This window comes from Bos indicus x Bos taurus, chromosome 12 (genome assembly GCF_003369695.1).
Source record: "Bos indicus x Bos taurus breed Angus x Brahman F1 hybrid chromosome 12, Bos_hybrid_MaternalHap_v2.0, whole genome shotgun sequence".
Lineage (NCBI taxonomy): Eukaryota > Metazoa > Chordata > Mammalia > Artiodactyla > Bovidae > Bos > Bos indicus x Bos taurus.
This window is the reverse complement of record NC_040087.1, coordinates 77,192,276-77,213,956: the sequence shown is the minus strand read 5'-3', so window position 1 is coordinate 77,213,956 and position 21,681 is coordinate 77,192,276. Positions and strand designations below refer to the sequence as shown.

General features: G+C 43.1%; 1 protein-coding gene across 1 annotated transcript in view; it reads left to right on the top strand.

Moving 5' to 3' along the window:
* Window positions 1–21,681, top strand: part of NALCN (sodium leak channel, non-selective) — a 302,068-nt gene that overhangs the window by 250,032 nt on the left and 30,355 nt on the right. Inside the window, exons 21-30 of the mRNA XM_027557923.1 lie at window positions 2,105–2,196; window positions 2,300–2,422; window positions 5,317–5,373; window positions 5,602–5,722; window positions 5,810–5,941; window positions 7,339–7,506; window positions 8,786–8,890; window positions 12,869–12,975; window positions 20,867–20,987; window positions 21,077–21,175. Coding sequence (XP_027413724.1) covers window positions 2,105–2,196; window positions 2,300–2,422; window positions 5,317–5,373; window positions 5,602–5,722; window positions 5,810–5,941; window positions 7,339–7,506; window positions 8,786–8,890; window positions 12,869–12,975; window positions 20,867–20,987; window positions 21,077–21,175 — 1,125 coding nt within the window. The remainder of the gene's footprint in view (window positions 1–2,104; window positions 2,197–2,299; window positions 2,423–5,316; window positions 5,374–5,601; window positions 5,723–5,809; window positions 5,942–7,338; window positions 7,507–8,785; window positions 8,891–12,868; window positions 12,976–20,866; window positions 20,988–21,076; window positions 21,176–21,681) is intronic.

The following is a 21,681-nucleotide window of genomic DNA, read 5'->3' as shown; positions in this document are numbered from 1 at the left end:
CCGCACAGTCCATCTGCTGTATTAGTTGAGTACACTGTCCTGGCTAAGTGTTCTGGGCAACACTGAGGATGCAGGAAGCTGAGGGTGAGAACCCATGATGTTGCCACTAGCCTGTGTGCATGGTTCTAATTGGCGCCAACATCTGTTGACACCATGGTTTTTCAGCTCCGGCTCTGATGTGATCCACCATATTCTCAATGTTGAATTATGATAAGATCCAACACATGGCCTTTTAATTTGGAGGTCAGACCTGTTACATGGAGAGAGTTGAAAGGCAACACTAATTCAAAGCACTTTCCTTCGGTGAGACGCAATGGAAATCAGTGGTCTACTTAAGCATCAAATTAGAACATGCCTTTGAAGAGGTGTGTTTAGAAAAACACACAACAGAAGTCCCCGTTTGAATAGTCTCCATTCCAGAGGCTTATTTCCTCTTCAGAGATTTTTTTATTGTATTTTCTACATAGAGAGATAACAAAAATCTTTGCCCCGTCTTTATAGCAAAAGGTCGCTGGGTTCTACAAATCTCTCCCAGTGTCTTTTCCTCCAGAATAGAAGCCATTTAAAACAAGAGAGTTTTATCTGTCACTTATTCCGAATGATAAGGGATACAGAAGTTAAGTCCAAGGAATACTTTTCTATACAGTCAATCCAGTTAGGTGAACACTGGTTCTCCATCTTCTATGGAGTAAAAACCAGGGTCGGGATCCTAATAACCCAGCCTCTGCTGTCCTGATGGCCTCAGCTCTTCCTATTCTGTTTCCTCGACCGACACTGCATCTTGTCAGATCCATGTGTGAACACGCAGACCCGCCTCTCCCCAAAAGTGCACATCTCGGAAGATGTCCAGTGCCCTGCCTCCTCCTCATTTTTGCTCACATAGCACCAGCTCCTTACCAAGGTCTGCTACGACCTTCTCATGCTCCTAATCCCCCTTTGTTTCTTTTGTTTTCTATTTTAATTTTTTAAGTTGGGGTATAGTTACTTTACAGGTTGTGTTAGTTTCTGCCGTGCAACAACATGAATCAGCTGTACAAACATGTGGCTCCCCCTCTCGGAGCTCCTTCCCACCCCCGGCCCCCATCCTACCCGTCTGGGTCCCCACAGACCACTGAGCTCAGCTCCCTGTGCTATACAGCAGCTTCCCACTATCCGTTTTACACGTGGGGGTGTATACATGTCAGTTCCAATCTCCCAATTCATCCCACCCCCACCCCCGTGCCCAGCCATCCCTTCTCTCCGTCTGCCTGTCTATTCCTGCTCTGGAAATAGGTTCCTCTGTACCATTTTTCCCGGAGAAGGCAATGGCACCCCACTCCAGCACTCTTGCCTGGAAAATCCCATGGACAGAGAAGCCTGGTGGGCTGCAGTCCATGGGGTCCCGAAGAGTCGGACACGACTGAGCGACTTCCCTTTCACTTTTCACTTTCCTGCATTGGAGAAGGAAATGGCAACCCACTCCAGTGTTCGTGCCTGGAGAATCCCAGGGACGGGGGAGCCTAATGGGCTGCCGTCTATGGGGTCGCACAGAGTCAGACATGACTGAAGCGACTTAGCAGCAGCAGCAGCAGTACCATTTTTCCAGATCCAGTATACATGTGTTAATATACAATATTTGTTATTCTCTTTAGCACTAAACATTTTCTAATATTCTTACTTATTTTAATTATTAATCTCTCCCCACCTCCCCCCCCGTCGAAAACAGTAACCCCATAAGAACAGGGATTGTGTCATTCCCCTCCCCCACTTTGGCCTACAGCACTGCAACAGTGCCTGGCAAATAACAGGTTCTCAATAAATGTTCTTATTAGAAAAATATGCCCTTTTGTGGAAAAAATAAAATACCCCTGCTAAGATGACTCTGGCCATTAAAATCTACGAAGTGGGTAGCCATTCCCTTCTCCAGGGGATCTTCCCGACCCAGGGATTGACCCCAGGTCTCCTGCATTGCAGGCCGACTCTTTACCATCTGAGCCACCAGGGAAGCCCATTAAAGTCAACAGAGCGATACTCCTTTCCATTTCTTTAAAAAAATGATCATATTTGGGAGGGACCCTCAGAAAACTGTCCCACATCCATGTGCCCCATTTTATTTTCTTTCTAGCATTCCAACACGGTGAGATACAGAAATGCACAAAGAGAAGACAGTGAGATAAAGATGATCCAGGAGAAAAAGGAGCAAGCAGAAATGAAAAGGTGCGGCGGGATGGGCTGGTGTCTCCTGGCTCCCGTTCGGGGAGGGCAGACCTGCCCCAGCCTGACACCCACCCCGCCCCAAACTGTGCGTTTGCCTGAACAGGAAGGTGCAGGAAGAGGAGCTCAGAGAGAACCACCCCTACTTCGACAAGCCCCTGTTCATCGTGGGGCGAGAGCACAGGTTCAGGAACTTCTGCCGCGTGGTGGTCCGGGCTCGCTTCAACGCGTGAGTGACTCCGTGGCAGCCAGGGGTTTGGCCCCGAGTCAGACAAACAGCAGTGTGGGGGGAGTTGTCATCTCAGGAAGAAGGATCGTGTCATCCTAATGGGGTCACCAGACAGACTGCGGGCTAATTAATCACGCTGCTCCTCCGGGCTGGGCGGCCGACGGGTGATGGCTGCACGTAGTCAACATTATACAACACGCACGGTCACGAAGCACTTCACAGCCACTGTCACTTTTTCCAGGGACACCCAACATGTTTGTATCCCGCTGGTTAGCTCCATATTTTACTTTGGAAGCACTCAAACAAGGGGAGACGGAATGCCATAGCGAAGGTCACTGCCCGTGTCTTCTTTTAGACTTGTTTCTTTGTGGTCAAAACACCTTCATTCGAGAATAATAGAGATTCTATGCACGACAAAATAGAGATCAAGCTGACTAGGGCTTCCATTACCGACTGTTACGAGAAAACCCGCTGGCCAGGGTCCCTGGACCTCCCTTTGTGGAAGAAGTCGTGTGAGAGGCTGTCAGGGTGGTCAGCCCATGGGACAGTGCATTTGGGACAAGCCGAGCCAAGTTTAGCAAGCAGCCGATGGAGGAAGTGGGACTCTTGTCATGTGTAATTGAAGTAAACATCCAGAGGACATTATGAATCCTGGAAAAAGTGTTAAAATTTTTTTTAATGTTTTTAATGCAGATCTTTTAAAAGTCTTTTTTGAACTTGTTACAACATTACTTCTGTTTTATGCTTTGGTGTTTTGAGCATGAGGCACATGGGATCGTGACTTCTTGACCAGGGATGGAACCTGCACCCCCTGCATTGGAAGGCGAAGTCTTAACCACTGGACCACCAGGGAAGTGTGAGAACGTGTGAAAACTTTCCATTCAGTAGCTGGACCTTCCCTGATGCCATTATTAGTAGCATATTGGACTAAATCATGTCACCCTCGTCTGAAGAAATTCAAATGTTGAAGCCCTCAGAATGTGACCTTACTTGGAGAGAAGTACTTTACAGAGGTAATTAGATCAAAATGAAGTCATTCAGGTGGCCCTAATCCAATAAGACTGGCATCCTTATAAGATGAGGAAAGCGGGACGCAGATTGCTGTAGAGGAGGGGCAATGTGAAGACACAGGGAGGGGACAGCCGTCTTCAGGCCAAGGAGAGAGGCTGGAGCAGATTCCTCCCTCACAGCCTCCGAAGGAACCAACCCTCCAGTACCTTCAACCTAGGTGTGCGCCTCCAGAACTGGGAGAAGTTTCTGCTGTCTAAGCCACTCAGCCTGCAGTGCTTTGTCCCAGCGGCCCTAGGAGACTCATGAAGGGCTTCCCTGGTGGCTCAGTGCTAAAGAATCACCTGCAGTGCAGGAGATCTGGGTTCCATCCCTGGGTCGGGAAGATCTCCTGGAGGAGGGCATGGCAATCCACTCCAGTATTCTCACCTGGAGAATACCATGGACAGAGAAGCCTGGCGGGCTGCAGTCCATGGAGGCACAAGAGTCGGACATGACTGAGTGACTGAACGACAGCAACAGGAAACTAAGCCCCTCAGAGCTGGAGGAGACCTCAGGAGCCACTGGGGCCCATTAGTGCCCCCTCCCAGCACAGGAGGGCATGTAGCTGAGGGCTTTGCCCAGGAACATTAGCTATGGCATGACCCTCTCTGACTGCCAATCTATGTTCTTCCTGCTATTCTAGAAAGACCTTCACCGTTAAAAGCACCTTAGTAATGATTGAAAACTCTGAGTTTTCACTAAGTAGAAAGAGACTGACAGTGTAGGGTTGATTTGATCTGTTCCTAAAGTGGGCTTTTCATCTGGAATTATCCCATTGGTTGCTTCCATGTTTACATGTAATTGGGGATTCTCCACTTTGTATCCTGTGCTCTAATTCTCTTATGTCAGCAACGCACCTCCAGTGGCCCCAGAAAGATTTTACTGTAACTGGAAACACACACACACAGAGGATGAGGAGTTTCACCGAAGACTGCTCATGGGCTTCCTGGAAGTCAAAGGTATAAATCACACCCCCCAAGAAACTCTACATAAATTACTCAGCAAGATCACAGTGAAATACAGAGTGAAGAGTTCTACTTAATTAATCTACTTCTAGTTAATTAAATAATTATGAGGAACATCCTTGATCTGCTAAGGCAAAGAGTTTGCATACTTTTAAATGGAGGTCAAAATTTGATTTTGTAATATCCTAGTCAGACACTGTTGAGTGGAATCATGAATCCTAAAATCAGGCATTCTGAAAAGCTTAAACGTGAGTTGGACCATAAAGAAGATTTGACCATAAAGCATCTTCGATGCTGAACACTGAAGATTTGATGCTTTGGAACCGTGGTGCTAGAGAAAATTCTTGAGAATCCCTTGGACAGCAAGGAAATCAAGCCAGTCAGTCCTAAAGGAAATCAACCCTGAATATTCATTGGAAGGATTGATGCTGAAGCTGAAGCTCCAATACTTTGGCCACCTGATGTGAAAAGCTGACTCACTGGAAAAGACCCTGATGCTGGGAAAGACTGAAGGCAAAAGGAGAAGGGTCGACAGAGGATGAGCTGGTTGGATGGCATCACCGACTCCATGGACATGAGTTTGAGCAAACTCCAGGAGATGGTGAAAGACAGGGAAGCCTGGTGTGCTGCCGTCCGTGAGGTTGCAAAGAGTCGGACACAACTTAGTGACTGAACAGCAAACCATCCCCTGAAACTTCTGATTTTTCTTCCATCTAGTGTTCTCTGCCTTCCAAAGTCACATACAATTAACATATATGTAAGAGACATTTTGTAGAGGATTTGAAAGAGAGTTTAGGTAGCTGGGATGTTTATGCATACTACAAGCCAAGTTGTAACATGCATGCTATTGGCAGAATTTCTGTGTTTGTTCTCTTACAGATCTAAAACAGATCCGGTCACAGGAGCTGTGAAAAATACAAAGTACCATCAACTTTAGTAAGCATTACAAACTCTGTTTTCCATGCACATTTGAAGTTCCACTAACTGCATAAACATTTAAAAATTTTTTTATTTTGTTTCTATATCATGATATGAAATAGACAGTTGGACATGCATTTTTGAAATGCCAGTCAACGTTTCTAGACTCACAGAAGCATCATCTATGACTTTTAGCAACTTTTCTCAGAGGATTTGCATTTCTCACTTTTGTTTGGTCTTCGGCAGTGACTTACTGGGCTTGGTGACTTACCTGGACTGGGTCATGATCATCGTAACCATCTGCTCCTGCATCTCCATGATGTTCGAATCCCCCTTTCGAAGAGTGATGCACACACCTACTTTGCAGGTACTGCTGCCCTATCAGCTCAGCAGAGAAACGCTGACCTGTGATTTTTGCATTCGTGGTGACCAGACTGCCTTCTGACCATTTCAGATTGCCGAGTACGTGTTTGTGATATTCATGAGCATTGAGCTTAATCTGAAGATTATGGCAGATGGCCTATTTTTCACTCCGACCGCTGTCATCAGGGACTTTGGTGGCGTAATGGACATATTTATATATCTTGTAAGTCTTCTGTTAGTTCCTAAATACAAAATGGAATGATTTTGTCAAATTGCCTGCATTTCTTGGTACAAGAGTGAGATACGTGAGTCACAGAGGTTCAGCTGCCATAACTGAGTTCTTAAGTAGAGTCACAGTCTATTATAGGCAGATAAATGGCTTGCATGTAAAAATCTAAATAAAAAGCATTAAAAATATTCATGGATATGGTTCAGATACATCAACTACATTCATGTGTACAAAAGACATGCATTAATGATGTCTAAGATATCAAATCTAGTTTGCATGCCACAATTCTTATGGCACCTGTACTAAAAAATAACTACATCATATAATTGATCAGTGAGTCGCTTATCACTGAAAATAAATAGAGTATGGTTGGACCACTCTTCCAATTCCAACACCAGGAATAAAATAAAATACCAGGCCAAAGAACGTAACCATTCAACTGTCTGTTTAAACTAAATGAGGTGGGGGGCGGAATTTCCTGGCAGTCCAGTGGCTTAAGACTCAGCACTTCCACTCCAGGGGGCATGGGTTCCATCCCTGGTCAAGGAACTAAGATCCCACATGCCGTGCAGTGGAGCCACCTCCCAAAAAAACTAAATGGGAAAACCACAGTAGAGGACTCTAAGAAATTTCTCTTTCTGTTTGTCCAAGAAGGCATGAAATCAATGCCTTTTCCAACACAACAAACAAAATTATGACTGTTGGCATGTAGCACGTTTAGATCATTAACAAAATAGTAAGTATTCAGTCAGAGAAGGCAATGGCACCCCACTCCAGTACTGTTGCCCGGAAAATCCCATGGATGGAGGAGCCTGGTAGGCTGAAGTCCATGGAGTCACTAAGAGTCAGACACGACTGAGCGACTTCACTTTCACTTTCCACTTTCATGCATTGGAGAAGGAAATGGCAACCCACTCCAGTGTTCTTGCCTGGAGAATCCCATGGACAGAGAAGCCTGGTGGGCTGCAGTCCATGGGGTCTCACAGAGTCGGACACGACTGAAGCGACTTAGCAGCAGCAGCAGCAAGTATTCAATCAAGTGTGAGGTTTAGTATCCTTGATCAAAGGAATTTCTATCCTGCTGATGTCTATAGAGCCTCCAGTGTATATGTTGAAAGATGGGGGCAGGATGTACCTATGTCCCCACACCGTGGGTGGGGGGACCCCTATTTCATTCCTGCAGACACCTGATGATTTCTTTGGGGGCTGCTCACAGGTCTGGATCGAGTCCATAGAGCTGAGTTACATGTCTTAATACGTCCAGTGAACACTTGTCCTACATGACACATGAAATCTCTGCTAAAGGAAACTTGTGGCCAGTTAGCTCACAGTAAACGTAGATAGTAGAGGATAAATTGCATAAATTCGGGAGGTTATTTTTTTCCCTCCAGGTGAGCTTGATATTTCTTTGTTGGATGCCCCAAAACGTGCCTGCGGAGTCTGGAGCTCAGCTCTTACTGGTTCTCCGCTGCCTGCGACCCCTGCGCATATTCAAGCTGGTGCCTCAGATGAGGAAAGTTGTTCGAGAACTTTTCAGCGGCTTTAAGGAAATTTTTCTGGTATGTTACAGTCACCCTTTGCTTCTGGTCACATGGTCTAGCTCTTACTGTAGCAAATGAAAGAATGAAGTGAGTCTTGCTCATCAAGGTTCAGTCTACCGTTTTGTTTACTCCAAGAGGATTATAAAGGTACTAGAAAAACACAACACATATTCAAAGACTTGACACCTGGATGCCTCTGGCTTATTAGTGTATTTAATTCATCCAACATTTATAGTAAATTAAAGGGAAGCCCTCTGGAAAGTGCAATGGAAGGAGAATCCGAAGAGCTAGTACTGTTGACACTTCCACTCCTAACTCTTGAGCCTAAATTCTATGCTGGGTTTTAGTTGCTAAATCTGGAAATTAAGAAGAAAATTCAACACTATCAACTTCACAAGTGATAATAGGAGTTCACAGGTCTGGGCTCATAATCTCATTTTCTGTGTCCCCACACTCATATAGCACAAAATTTCACCTTGATCTTTGGAGTGTTAACATAAAACAACTCTTCAAAACTGTAACACACAGGTGTGCCTTACTTTAAGTAACCTCAATACACAGTTATGAATACTCAGAAATATGATTGAGAAGAAAATATAATTCTTAATTGAGCAAATAATTGATTTAGGGTCTTTTAAGAGTAGATGCAGAGAACGGCTCTGTGTAATTTTGGTGTCTCTAAGAGATCTGTTTAGATGATTCGGCCAGCACAGATGAGTGGTGAGTTCAGCGTGTTTGCATCTTTCTCTGCTGAGACCAAAACAGTCATCCAGCAGAGGGCGCGGCAGCCACCCACCAGATTTGCTGTTCAGGAATGTGTGATCTCACACCCTCTGTGTGCGGGGCCTTCGCACGGACTCAGCTCTGGGGCCCCCAAGAAAGCGAAGCCACAGTCCCTCTTACTTAGGCCCTGCTAGCAGACATATGAATCCATTTTTTGGGAATGGGGGAAACAGAATTATTTCACCGTTTTTCCTTTGTTCCCTACAATAAAATAAAGCAACGTGTTGATTTCAAAATCAGACAGGTCCAACTCATATCAAAAATACCTTAGCCTGTGTTCTTATGTGAAAGTCGTGTGTTTTTATCCTAAAAATGCCAAACCTGTTAATTTCCTCTTTTTAACCTTACAGTCAGGTTAATTGAATGACCTGTGGGGGAGGCATTAAAAGATAATATCCAAAGACTGTGAATATTGTCCCATGTTTTCTGAAAAGTCCTATTCATATCAGTGCTCAAACCAAACCTATTATAAATGTATTACTAAGAGATTTGCTATCTCACCCATTTCTTCCAGGTCTCCATTCTCTTGCTGACCTTAATGCTAGTTTTTGCAAGTTTTGGAGTTCAGCTTTTTGCTGGAAAACTGGCCAAATGCAATGATCCCAACATTATTAGAAGGGTAAGATGTCCTTTCTGTCTTTGGGGATGAAAATCCTGGACGTTTACCATCCCTGGGTAACCATGTACAGAGGCTCCCATGAGAACAGAATTCTAGGGATACTCTTTCCGTGGACTCCCTTTGCAGAGGTGTGTCTCTTCCAGCGGGTGAAGGTTTATAAGATGAAAACGCATCTCAGATGCGTCCTCCTCAATCCTACTCTACTCACCTATTCCAGAGTCCAGCCACTATTGACGTCTTCGGTGTAGACACCCCAGATTCCATGTGAAAACTTTCCTTCAGTTCTTCCCTAACTGAATCCTGCCTCTGCAGTGACCTGACATTCATATTAGCAAACAGCACCCTCCCCCCAATATAAAAGGCAAAGTTTGACTTCCAGGCGCCTTCTTATGACTTATCCATTCTACATTCCTCCATTAGGAAGTCAGGACCCCGCATTATCTCTTTACTTCCCACAGTCTCCCCCATGAAAACAACTAAGACCCAAACTCGAATGCTCTTGATTCTACTCTTTTCTTTTTTGTCATGCCACAAGGCTTGTGGAGCCCTAGTTCACCAACCAGGGATTGAACCCGGGCCCCTAGCAATGGGACCACGGGGTCTTAACCGCTGGACTGCCAGCAGTTCAATTTCAATTTTGTTGAAATTGACTGCCAGGGAATTCCCTCTATTCATTTCTTTCTCTTTCCTTGGCCGATGTTCTGAGAGAAAGCTGGAACAGCCCCCGTACGTCAGTAGCTGAACGTAATGAAATGAATGTGTTGCATGTTGAATAATTCAGACAGCTGCCCTCCGAATGACGATGCGAGGTCTCACGTTTCTTCTGTCCTGTGTCCCCACCCTTTGCCGTCTTCAAAGACTTCTCTGTGTAGCTGGCAGTTAGGAACAGAAAACCATCTCTTGGAGGGCTGAGCCTGGGAGTAGCACCTCTGACTTCCCTGCTCCCCATGTCCCACTGGAAAAGGTGTACCCTCCCTGGGCTGAAGGGAACCTATGGTGTGTAGTTGAGTGGTGTATTCTGTAGACAAGAGGGTAGAGTTTGGTTAATAATTAGCCAATCTCTGCTGCACAGCCCTCTGTCCCATTCTCTTAGAATCCTGCCAGCTATTACAAGTAGGTTAATGGAGTGAACCCAGTTCTGCTTATGTATAAACTAGCAAGAGTATTTCGTCTTCCATCCAGGTAAAATAATGCCTTAAGTCCATTAAAACGTGCTACCAGAGCTGACTGTACTACTTATTTCCGTATTTCCAGCAAATATGGCTATCTAACATAGATTTTATATTACTGTAACCACTGTTACATTTTGAGACTTCTGATTATAAAGTTTACTAACTCTCAGCCATGAAATTAAAAGACACTTGTTCCTTGGAAGAAAAGTTATGACAAACCTAAACAGCATCTTAAAAAGCAGAGATATCACTTTGCCGACAAAGGTCCATATGGTCAAAGCTACGGTTTTTCCAGTAGTCGTGTACGAATGTGAGAGCTGGACAATAAACAAGGCTGAGCACTGAATTGATGCCTTCGAACTGTCGTGTTGGAGAAGACTCTTAGAGTCCCTTGGACAGCAAGAAGATCAAGCCAGTCAATCCTAAAGGAAATCAACCCTGAATATTCATTGGAAGGACTGATGCTGAAGCTCCAATACATTGGCCACCTGTTTTGAAGAGATGACTTACTGAAAAAGACCCTGATTCTGGGAAGAATTGAGGGTAGGAGGAGAAGGGGGCAACAGAGGATGAGATGGTTGGATGGCATCACCGACTCAATGGACATGAGTTTGAGCAAACTCTGGGAGATAGTGCAGGACAGGGAAGCCTGGCTTGATGCAGTCCATGGGGTTGCAAAGAGTTCAGACACAACTGAACAGCAGCTGAACAACAATCATAAAGCTTAATAGCTCTCAAATCATTATAAGATAAAGGTAACATCTTTGTCCAGATACGTTATCAGTCATGTTAACATGAGATTTTCAGGAAGAGGCGTAGCAGAAGAGACAGGCTTAGGTCAGGCAGACCTTAAGTTGTTCCACAAGGTTGCTGCTTCCTTTAAGTCCACTCCCCAGAGGTTCCGGGAACTTTGATAAACTTGAGAAGACCTAAAAGAAACATGGTAAAAAGGTCATGGTGTACCAAACAGGCTAAATGAAGGCAGTAATAATGAGCTGATGCATTAGTCCACGAGCTCATGTAAGGAAGGCAGGGTTATTTTAGGTCCACCCTGAATAGAGGCCAGAAAGATAATAACTACTTTCAGGATGAATCTTGTAGAAATCTTGGATGACTCAATAGAGTAATAATGGCCTAAGAGCCTCAGCCCAAAAGGTGGTGACTTGTGTAGGGGTCAAGGAAACACGGTGGACGGACAGACACACACATACCACGAGGCATGTAACCTTTTTCCCAGAACAAAGAGGCCTCTGTGGAAAGCTCATAAGGAAAGTCTAAGAAAACTTAGCCTTTACAAAGGCCTTTGAGAGCGAGCAGAACAATTGAAAAGAAATTGGTGTAGCGAGACACAGTCTGGGTCTTTGTAACAGAACGAGTTCTTTTCTCGTCCTCACATAAGACGCCAAGGTCAAGTGAGCCAGTGGTTGAAGGGGATATCCAAGTTCTGCCTTGGATCTTCCGTTCACTTTTATAAAAGAAGAGACAAACTCAAGGGAAAGAGGGAACTACATACCCCCAACATCTGGATCATAAACTCGCATTTAAAGGTCATGACGCTTGTGCTGTTGATGCCGTGTTTCCAGCTGGAATCATGTAACATGTGATGTTTGATGGCTGGGTTCTTCCACTTGGCATCATGTCTTCAGGGTTCATCCATCGTGTAGCATCTATCAGTACTGCATCATTGTTATGGCTGAGTTACATTCCATTGTGTGGCTATACCCCATGTGTTTATGTATTTGTTCAGTGATGGACACGTGAATTGTTTCCACCATTGGGCAACTATAAAGAATGCTATTTATGATGATAATGATATAAACACTCGTGTACAACTTTGCATGTGGATATATGTTTCATTTCTCTTGGGTAGATATCTAGGAGAAGAGTTTCTGGTTCATACGGTAGCTCTCAGTTTAATCATTTAAAGGACCTGCCACACTAGTTTGCAAAGTGGCTTCACCAGTTCCCATCCACCAGCAGGGTTTGAGAACTGTAGTATAAGGATTAGAATTCCTGCACGTCCTCATCAAAGCCTATCATTGTTTGACTTCCTGATTACAGCCTTCTTTGTGAGTAGGAAATGGTTTTCCATTGTGGTTTTGATTTCAATTTCCCTCATGACTAATGGGGGCTTCCCTCATAGCTCAGATGGTAAAGAATCCACCTGCAATGCAGGAAACCCTGGTTCAGCCCCTGGGTTGGGAAGATTGCCTGGAGAAGGAAAAGGCTACCCACTCCAGTATTCTGGCCTGGAAACTTCCACGGACTGTATAGTCCATGGGGTTGCAAAGAGTCAGACATGACTGAGCAGCTTTCACTTTCATGACTGATGCTGCAGAGTGTCTTTCATGTGCTCGTTGGCTATGTGTATCTCTCCTTGGAAGAATGTCAGTTCACTTGTTAATACTGGCCACTTACTAAACAGTCTTAGCATCAACTTTCACCTGCTTATCTCTGAAGTCTTTATCACTACTAGCTGAGTCGCTGTGCACATCTGTGTTGTTAGATAGAAGACCTCTGTTGTTCTGTATAAAAAGTGTACTGGATGCTTGGGGCTGGTGCACTGGGACAACCCAGAGGGATGGTATGGGGAGGGAGGAGGGTGGAGGGTTCAGGATGGGGAACACATGTATACCTGTGGCGGATTCATTTTGATATATGGCAAAACCAATACAATATGGTAAAGTTAAAAAATAAAATAATAAAAAAAATTTTTTTAAAAGTGTTGCTGATCTTTTATCTTTTCTGAATTCATTTTCTAACCAGATTCCTCTCTTCATCCTTTTATTTTTTTTTCCCGTTTTAGGAAGATTGTAATGGAATATTCAGAATTAATGTGAGTGTGTCCAAGAACTTAAATTTAAAATTAAGACCTGGAGAGAAAAAACCTGGATTTTGGGTGCCCCGTGTTTGGTAAGCATATCAGAAAAATATCCTGAAAAATGCTATATTTGTCAGCATCAGGGTTTCCAGCCCCCCTGCCAGTTTTATTGAGAAATAATTGCCACATGTCACTATATAAGCTTAAGGCATACAGTATGATGGTTTGATTTACACGTATTGTAAAACGATTACCACAGTGGGTTTAATTAACAGCCATCATCTCTTATGGGCTTCCCATGTGGCTCAGCTGGTAAAGAATCCACCTGCAATAAGGGAGACCTGGGTTTGATGCCTGGGTTGGGAAGACCCCCTGTAGAAGGGAAAGGCTACCCACTCCAGTATTCTGGCCTGGAGAAGTCCATGGACTGTATAGTCCATGGGGTCGCACAGGGTCGGACACGACTGAGCAACTTTCACTTTCACTTTTCATCTCACATAGACCCAGTAGAGAGAAAAAAACAGTTCTCTTTGTGGTGAGACCTCAGGATCTAGTCTCTTATCAGCTTCCCTGTGTATCATACGGCGGTGTTAACTATAGTCCCCGTATTGTACATTACAGCCCTAGGATTTATTTTCCTTAAAACAGGAAGTTTGTACCTCTGCCCACATTCCTCCACTCCCTGCCCCGCCTAGCCATCCCTGCCTCTGGTAGTCATGAGTCTGATCCCTTTTTTCTATGACTTTCGTTGGGGGGTCAGTGGTTTCGTTTTGCTCCTTTGGAGTCCACATATACGCGCTGCTGCTGCTGCTGCTGCTGCTGCGTCGCATCAGTCGTGTCCGACTCTGTGCGACCCCATAGACAGCAGCCCACCAGGCTCCCCCGTCCCTGGGATTCTCCAGGCAAGAACACTGGAGTGGGTTGCCATTTCCTTCTCCAATGCATGAAAGTGAAAAGGGAAAGTGAAGTCGCTCAGTCGTGTCCGACTCTTAGCGACCCCATGGACTGCAGCCTACCAGGCTCCTCCGTCCATGGGATTTCCCAGGCAAGAGTACTGGAGTGGAGTGCCATTGCCTCCTCCGACATATAAGTGCTAGTATGCAGTATTTGTCTTTCTCTGTCTAATACGTTCACTTAGCCTAATGCCTTCTTGGTCTATCCATGTTATATGTAGGTATCTCTAGTATAAGGTTTTAAAGCAGCATAATATGGCATGAAACTAAAGAGTTACTTAAAAGTAATGCAAGGCAAAGCACTGGATTACAGTAGGATGCAAAACTGCAATAAAGTAAGTAAGAGAGCAAGTAATACACTTAAGTCCCAGATCGCTTCATGAAACTAATGAAATCACTGCAAAATCTTTCCAATAGCTTAAAGTGTGTGTCTGAATTCACACTTTAAAAATCAGTGAGACTTACAGAAAAGAAGGAAATAGTGCCATCTGCAGCAACGTGGATGGACCTAGAGATTATTGTCCTAAGCGAAATAAGTCAGAGAAAGACAAGGAACATGTACTATCCCTTAACTGTAGAATCTAAATGAATGATACAAATGAACTTATTTACAAACCAGGAATAAACTCACAGGCATAGAAAACCAGCTTATGGTTACCAAAGGCGAAAAGGGAGGGAAGGATAAATTAGAAGTTTGGAATGAACAGATACACACTACTGTATATAAAATAGATAAATAACAAGGACGTGCTGTAGAACACCGGGAACTATAGTCAATATCTTATAATAGCTATAATAGAAAAAAATCTGAAAAAGAATACATATATTCTATATAGAGAGAATTACATATAGAATATAGAGAGAATTATATAAAGAATATATATGAAATATTTTATATAGAATTATATGTAAAATATAGAGAATATATATGCTATATATATAGAAATCACTTTGCTGTGCACCTGAAACTAACACAATTGTAAAGCAACTTTACTTCTATAAAAATAAATTTAAAAAATTTTAAAAATTAGTGAGGCTTCAAAGAAAAAAGATTTTCTATCAAACTTGTTCAGATATTAATTGTTAATTAAAAATAATGTTAATCAAATCAAAACTAAGCTCATCCTGACTTCATATCTTTAAGGAAGATGTTCTCATATGATGTTCTCATAACAGTTGTAGAGAAGCCTGAATCATAAAGCTAGTTCAATTTTAAAAACCCATTTCCTTTGAAGGATTTTGTTATTGAAACCCTGGAAGGGAATAATCAGTAACACGATTGTATCTCTCTAAAAAAAAATTTTTTTTTTGAAAATAAGTTTTCAAAGCATTTACATCAAAGCCGGAAGTGCCTGGTACCTTTGTTCTCATCCGTTTTCCTAACAACTATGAATGGAATCTCTCAGTCTGCTTCACTGATACACTGAGGGCTCTGTCAACTTCATTTGTCCTTTTAAATCCTTATCTGTTTTCTCTTTATTTCATTTTTACCTCTTAGAATAATGAGTGAACCACAGCAACTGCTCTGTTTTGTCCAATCGATGTTCTCTACTAAATGTCAAAACCCTTTAAAAGGAATAGGATTTCACCCAGTTATACCCTTAGGACTCATCATTACCTGCTTTGGCATTCCTATAACATGAACTTCACCTTCATAAACAATTCAATACAATTTATATTGGTTTTTTCTAATACCAAAGAACTATGGGAAAAGAGATTAATTTCGGATATAAGGTTTGAGCATGGGTAGAGAAGTATATAGCACATGGGAATATCTTTATCCCAGTGTTAACTGGAAAAGCCGTCTAATTTACATTACCATAAAAAATTAAAGAAGCACAAAACGTTTATTTTGTTGTGAGATGAAATCTCATTATTATACCTTAAATAATTTATTTATATCAGAACATCAGTTTTTGTTTTTGTTTTTTCCCCTGCTGTTTTGGAATTTTGGCTAAAGTCTCAAGGCTGAGGTCACTAGAAGATAAAATATTCTGACATTTTAAAAAAGACCAACTAGCTCAATCCCAGGAGAACTTACTAAAACATTATCCACGTCCATCCCCCAGCTTCTGTAAAGGAAACCACTGCACTCAAAGATGATGTTATGGTAGTGAATGAAGTCAAGAGCAGAGAGTGCTGTGGCTTCAGCTCCCATCACCATGGGGAAAGGTGGTGGGTGCTCCCCACCCAGGTTAAGTGAGCACTCCCGGGAGGACCAGCTGCTATCAGAGATTGGCATGGCAAGAAGAGAGGCTATTGTGGGCAAGCTGCTTCTCGCCAGCTGGCAGGACAAGGTAGTCTGGTGTTTGTGGAGGTCCATGTCATCCCTACAGGAGGGCCACCTGACCTGAGCCTTCTTGGTGGAAGCCTGCTGCACAGGGCCGTGTGCCTGTGCGTCACACTGCTGAGCCCACACGCTGCAACCAGGGAAGCCCGGGTGCCCTAGAGCCCCTGCTCCACTGCAAGAGAGTGGAGTAGGAAATGGCAACCCACTCCAGTATTCTTCCCTGGAAAGTCCCACAGACAGACGAGCCTGATGGGCTACAGTCCATGGGGTCTCAGAGTCAGACATGACTGAAGTGACTTAACAAGCATGCATGTAAGATGTCAGGAAAGGAATAGAATACACTGGAAGATAGTGTTGGGAGGAGAGTAAGCCATTTCTGGTAGTACCCTATGGTGTTCACCCTGTTCCATAAAACCAGCTCTCTATGATTTTAAAATCAGCTAATTGAAATATAATGTTTTATGGAGAAGGCAACGGCACCCCGCTCCAGTACTCTTGCCTGGAAAATCCCATGGGCGGAGGAGCCTGGTAGGCTGCAGTCCATGGGGTCGCTAAGAGTCAGACACAACTGAGAGACTTCACTTTCCCTTTTCACTTTCATGCATTGGAGAAGGAAATGGCAACCCACTCCAGCGTTCTTACCTGGGGAATCCCAGGGACGGGGGAGCCTGGTGGGCTGCTGTCTATGGGGTCGCACAGAGGCGAACACGACTGAAGCGACTTAGCAGCAGCAGCAGCAGCAGCATGCAAGTTACTATTAAGGACTGCAAGTTACTATTAAGGACTTCAAGTTCAATGGCATTTTAAAAGCATAAACAGAGAGACATCTCTTGACATTATCACAATAGTTATTTCCCATTTGTTCAGAATATAATAACTTGGGTGAGTTTTAGCGAAATATAAATCTTTCATCAAATAAATGTCAACTTGTAACCGTTAAAGTTTTCACATATTTTCTTTCTCTAATAATCTCATCAAGAGTTAGCAGCTGACATTTTTGTAATTTTATATTGACTAATTTATGATTAAGAAAATAACGTATCTCAGAATTGGGCTAGAGGAATGTTTTGATAATTATAATTAGGATATAAATATGCATAGCTAATTCAGGAGACAGTCTGGTTTCTGCATTCTCTCTTCAGATGAATACATTCATCTTCTTCTGAATCACTTAGACTTGATGAGATAAAAATTACCTTGGTAAAAAGGATTAAACATATATATTATAAATATTGTATATTTTGTTTTAAGCAGAGATCTGGGACTTAGGAAAATGAAATGCATGAAAGAGAAGTCAACAAAGTGCTCAGTTTTGCAATAAATATATTTACTGTTTACTCTTCTCCAGGTATTACGCTGTCACTGGGGACAAGCTATGATCTCAGACCCTTAAAACCTTGAAGTCTAGTGGAGAACAGGAAATAAAATCAAAATGGTTTAATACAATATGCTGAGGTTTTAATGCTGCATAAATAAGCGCCTAAATTCACCTGAAGTTCACCAGAAGTTTACCTCTAGGCAATTTCAGATCACACGGTGATATATTCTAGGAGAAAAAGATCAGATGTCTGTGGAGTCTAAGCCTCCAACAATTTGGGTATGCTCTCGGAGAAGGCAATGGCAACCCACTCCAGTACTCTTGCCTGGAAAATCCCATGGACGGAGGAGCCTGATGGGCTGCAGTCCATGAGATCGCTAAGAGTCGGACACGACTGAGCGACTTCACTTTCACTTTCTAAGAAAAAGAGTGTAAAACGGCGTTGCTTTGTTAAATTTAACAGAAACGTTTGAGTATGCAAACTCAATTCCCTGGCCCTTCCTGAATCTTAGAAGGGGCCTTGGCCAAGGAGGGGCCTTGAGGCTTAAGTTTCTTGTTTGTTTTTTTCATTGTTTAATCAGTTCTTTCTGGCTGTGCTGGGTCTTCCTTGCCGCGCGGGCGCTTTCTCGAGTTGCGCTACATGGACTTCCCGTTGCAGAGCACCGGCTCTAGGCACGTGGGTTCCGTAGTTGCGGCGCAGGGTCTCAGTTACACCGCAGCGTGTGGGATCTTCCCGGATCAGAGATCGAACCAGTGTCCCCCCACAGGCAGGCGGATTCTTAACCACGGGACCACCAGGGAGGTCCCGAGGCTTAAGTTTTCAGTTTTAAAGAAACTGATTATCAGGCTAAAGATAATAAAAGGCTGGTGTATCAGCCTTGGATTCTAAGGTAAGGAGAGGCGAAGGGTGCAGTAGCAGGAGAAGTACCTAACTCAGATTATGACTGGACCAAGGAGAAGGACCGAAAAGAGAAGACACTCAGTTCACTCCTGAAGGGTGGATAGGAATTAGGCGGGTGGAAGGGGGAGGAGCCACGGGCAGGTGGGAGGGAGGAGCGAGGCAGAGGTTAGACGGTTGCTGGCTGAGTGAATTCAAAGGGCTGTTACCAAAGAGCAAGGCAAAAACGGAAGCCTGCATTCCAAGAAGTACAAGTTTCGGATGTCTTTAGAGTAAAAGGCAGAGATGTGTCAGATAACCAGGTACCATTCTGGACAGCACCATTCGCAGCATCTTCACATCCCAGGGCAGAGGCTAAATTCCTCTCCTCCGAGGCATCTCCATGTTCCCAGGGGAGAACAACTCTCCTTATCATGACCTGGGATCCTTGGAGCATTTGTCACCAGGGGGTACAAAACTGACCAGATTGTGAGTCAGAACTGATTCTTCATTTCCTGAATTGGATGGACAAGATTTTGCTGTTGTTCAGTCGCTAAGTCGTGTCCGATTCCTTGTAACCCCGGGGACTGCAGCACGCCAGGCTTCCCTGTCCTTCACTATCTCCTGGAGTTTGCTCAAACTCACGTCTGTTAAGTCCATGATGCCATCCAACCATCTCATCCTCTGTTGACTTCTCCTCTTGCCCTCAATCTTTCCCAGCATCAGGGGATTATAAGCTTTTAGAAATTAACCAGAAAAGAAAACAAAAGGACCACAGAAAAACTGACAATAATGGATTGTGCTTGGGATTTGTTGAAGTCCTCTGTTGGTGAGGTCTCAAACTTTCCACTTTTAGTATCAGGAACACAGCATAAACAGATAGCTTATATGATTGAAACTGGGACTTTTTAAATGTTATTTAGTCTTCCAGTGATTTAAATCTATGATCTTCCATTTTATTTTTCTTGTTTTAGCCTAAAAGTATATTTTAATATATTCTAACTTCTAAAAGATTTAGAATATAAAAGTAGCTTGGGTTGCTACAAATTCAGCTTAGAAAGCACTTCTTACATAAAGAAAATGGAGGGGTAAGAAAGTTTGACATCAGATCTGAGAGCTGACTCATTTTGTTGTGTGTTTTTTTTCCAAATCCTTATTCAAGAAAATTCTGGCATCTGTAGAATCCTTACTGCTCCTGTCTGCTATAAAAATTAAAACGCCAAAAGAAAAGAGTGTTGGAAAAATCTAAGAGAATATGCCTGTACTTTCATACTTAAAAAGTACAAATCAGAATCCCAAAATGTGTATTTCCGAGTGGGGCTTTTTTTTTTTTATTACATGGAAAAAAAGCTGATATAGCAATCAGCTCTAAACCTTTAAAAACAAATCATTTTTAGCTTTATGTTTTCTTTTTGGATTCCCACATATTTAGCATTAAAAAAATAAACTTATAAAAGTATATCTCATGACTGTCTCTGGTAGAAAAATATTAAACCAGATTCCCCCAAGAGTGTTGGCCTTCTATGAAGGTTAACTTTTGATAAATGTGCTAGCAAAAAAGAAAAATTATCAAAATACAGTCTAGCTAGGCTTCAGTAGGTATACTCAATTCAGTCATCCTGAGCTCAATTCATCAAATCCAGGAAATGTGATGGTAGTCAGGATTTTCCAGCATGTAGTTGTCTAAATATTTTAATTATTTAAAATAACCTCAGAAAAGGGGAAAAAAACACTAAAATTTTCTTCTGTTAATGAAACTGTTGGCTAAGACCTATAATGAATGGGGGTGGGGGGAGGGCGGAGATGCAGTATAGTAGAGATATTAGTGAGAAAAGTATACATGTGTCAGAAAAACAGGAAATGAGACATTGCCCAGAACCGCCCGCCCCACACACACACCCAGAATAGAGGGGCCAAATAGTTTTAGAAATCAGACGTTAACTGCGGGTATAAACAACACTGGGGTCTATAAGTAGTATCCGTTGAGTCTCTCGGAGTTAATGAGAGATAAAGTCCACAGGCTCGATACCACCCCCAGGACCCCCAGAGCACCACTGGGTCACAGCTTGCTGCTCCCGTGATGACAAAGAATAAAATCAAGTGGCCAAATTCAACTCATTTTACACTTTCTGTACTAACAGCAGCATTTGTAATCTATGCCTTTAGAAAGGTTTTCTAATGTAAAACTATCCCAAAATTCACATCCAGACTCCAGCGCCCCTTTGTAAGGCTTTCCTGCACGAGTTCTAACCAGTCCCCAGTATAATCAGGACTAGCCCAAAACATTGCAGACCCTCTGGAGCTTGTAGTCACAGAGTGTTTTGTCCTTTTGGGTTGAGAACACCTCCCCATTACCTAACAATTAAGTGCATAATAAATTCTAACATGGTGGTGCATTGTTAATGAGTTAGTAATCGAACATCACCTACCCTCCCTTCCAAATGCCAGGTACACTTTGCACCCAAGAGTAGAGAGAGTTATAGATACTGCCTCAGGGTGCTTCTCTGCAGACTATCACGGGAACATTCCTCTTTCTGACCCACAGGGCAAATCCTCGGAACTTTAACTTTGACAACGTGGGCAATGCAATGCTGGCGTTGTTTGAAGTTCTGTCCTTGAAAGGCTGGGTGGAAGTGAGGGACGTTATTATTCATCGTGTGGGGCCGGTAAGCACGCACTGGAATCCTTTGAAAGAGACCACAGCTGCTTTCGTTGGCTTTGATGGATAACCGTATTTTTTTTTCCGTTTATACAGATGCATGGAATCTATATTCATGTTTTTGTATTCCTGGGTTGCATGATTGGACTGACCCTTTTTGTTGGAGTGGTTATTGCTAATTTCAATGAAAACAAGGTAAGAATTCTTGGTTTGAATTCTGCAGGGTTTATTCTTTCCTAGCAGCTCACTTTGTTTTTCGTACCCGGCACGAAGTCGCCTTAAACTGTGATGTGACTGGTGTAAATAATCTCCATAACTATTTTACAAGCTACCTCATTGCTGCCTTTCAGGCACAGTATTGAAGAGCAGGATTCTCTTGCTAAATCTTCTCTTTTGGTAAGGGTGTCATTAATTTCCCTGGGACTGAGAAAGCTCATCTCCTATTGTCCGAATTGAAAGGCTGCGAGGCGAGTTATTAAAATACAATAGCTGAAACCAAAGCACTGATTGCAGGTTATATTACTTTCACAAAATGTAAATTGGATGCTTCTTGGTGAGTCTGTAGGTGAACTCAGAATTTTGATGGGTGTGGGTGGGGACTTGCAGTAGAAGTTTTGAAATCCTAATTCCTAGGATAAAAGGAAGATTTGTCTGATTTCACAGAAAACTTTGCATCCTTTATGAGTTCGGGATGCATGCTG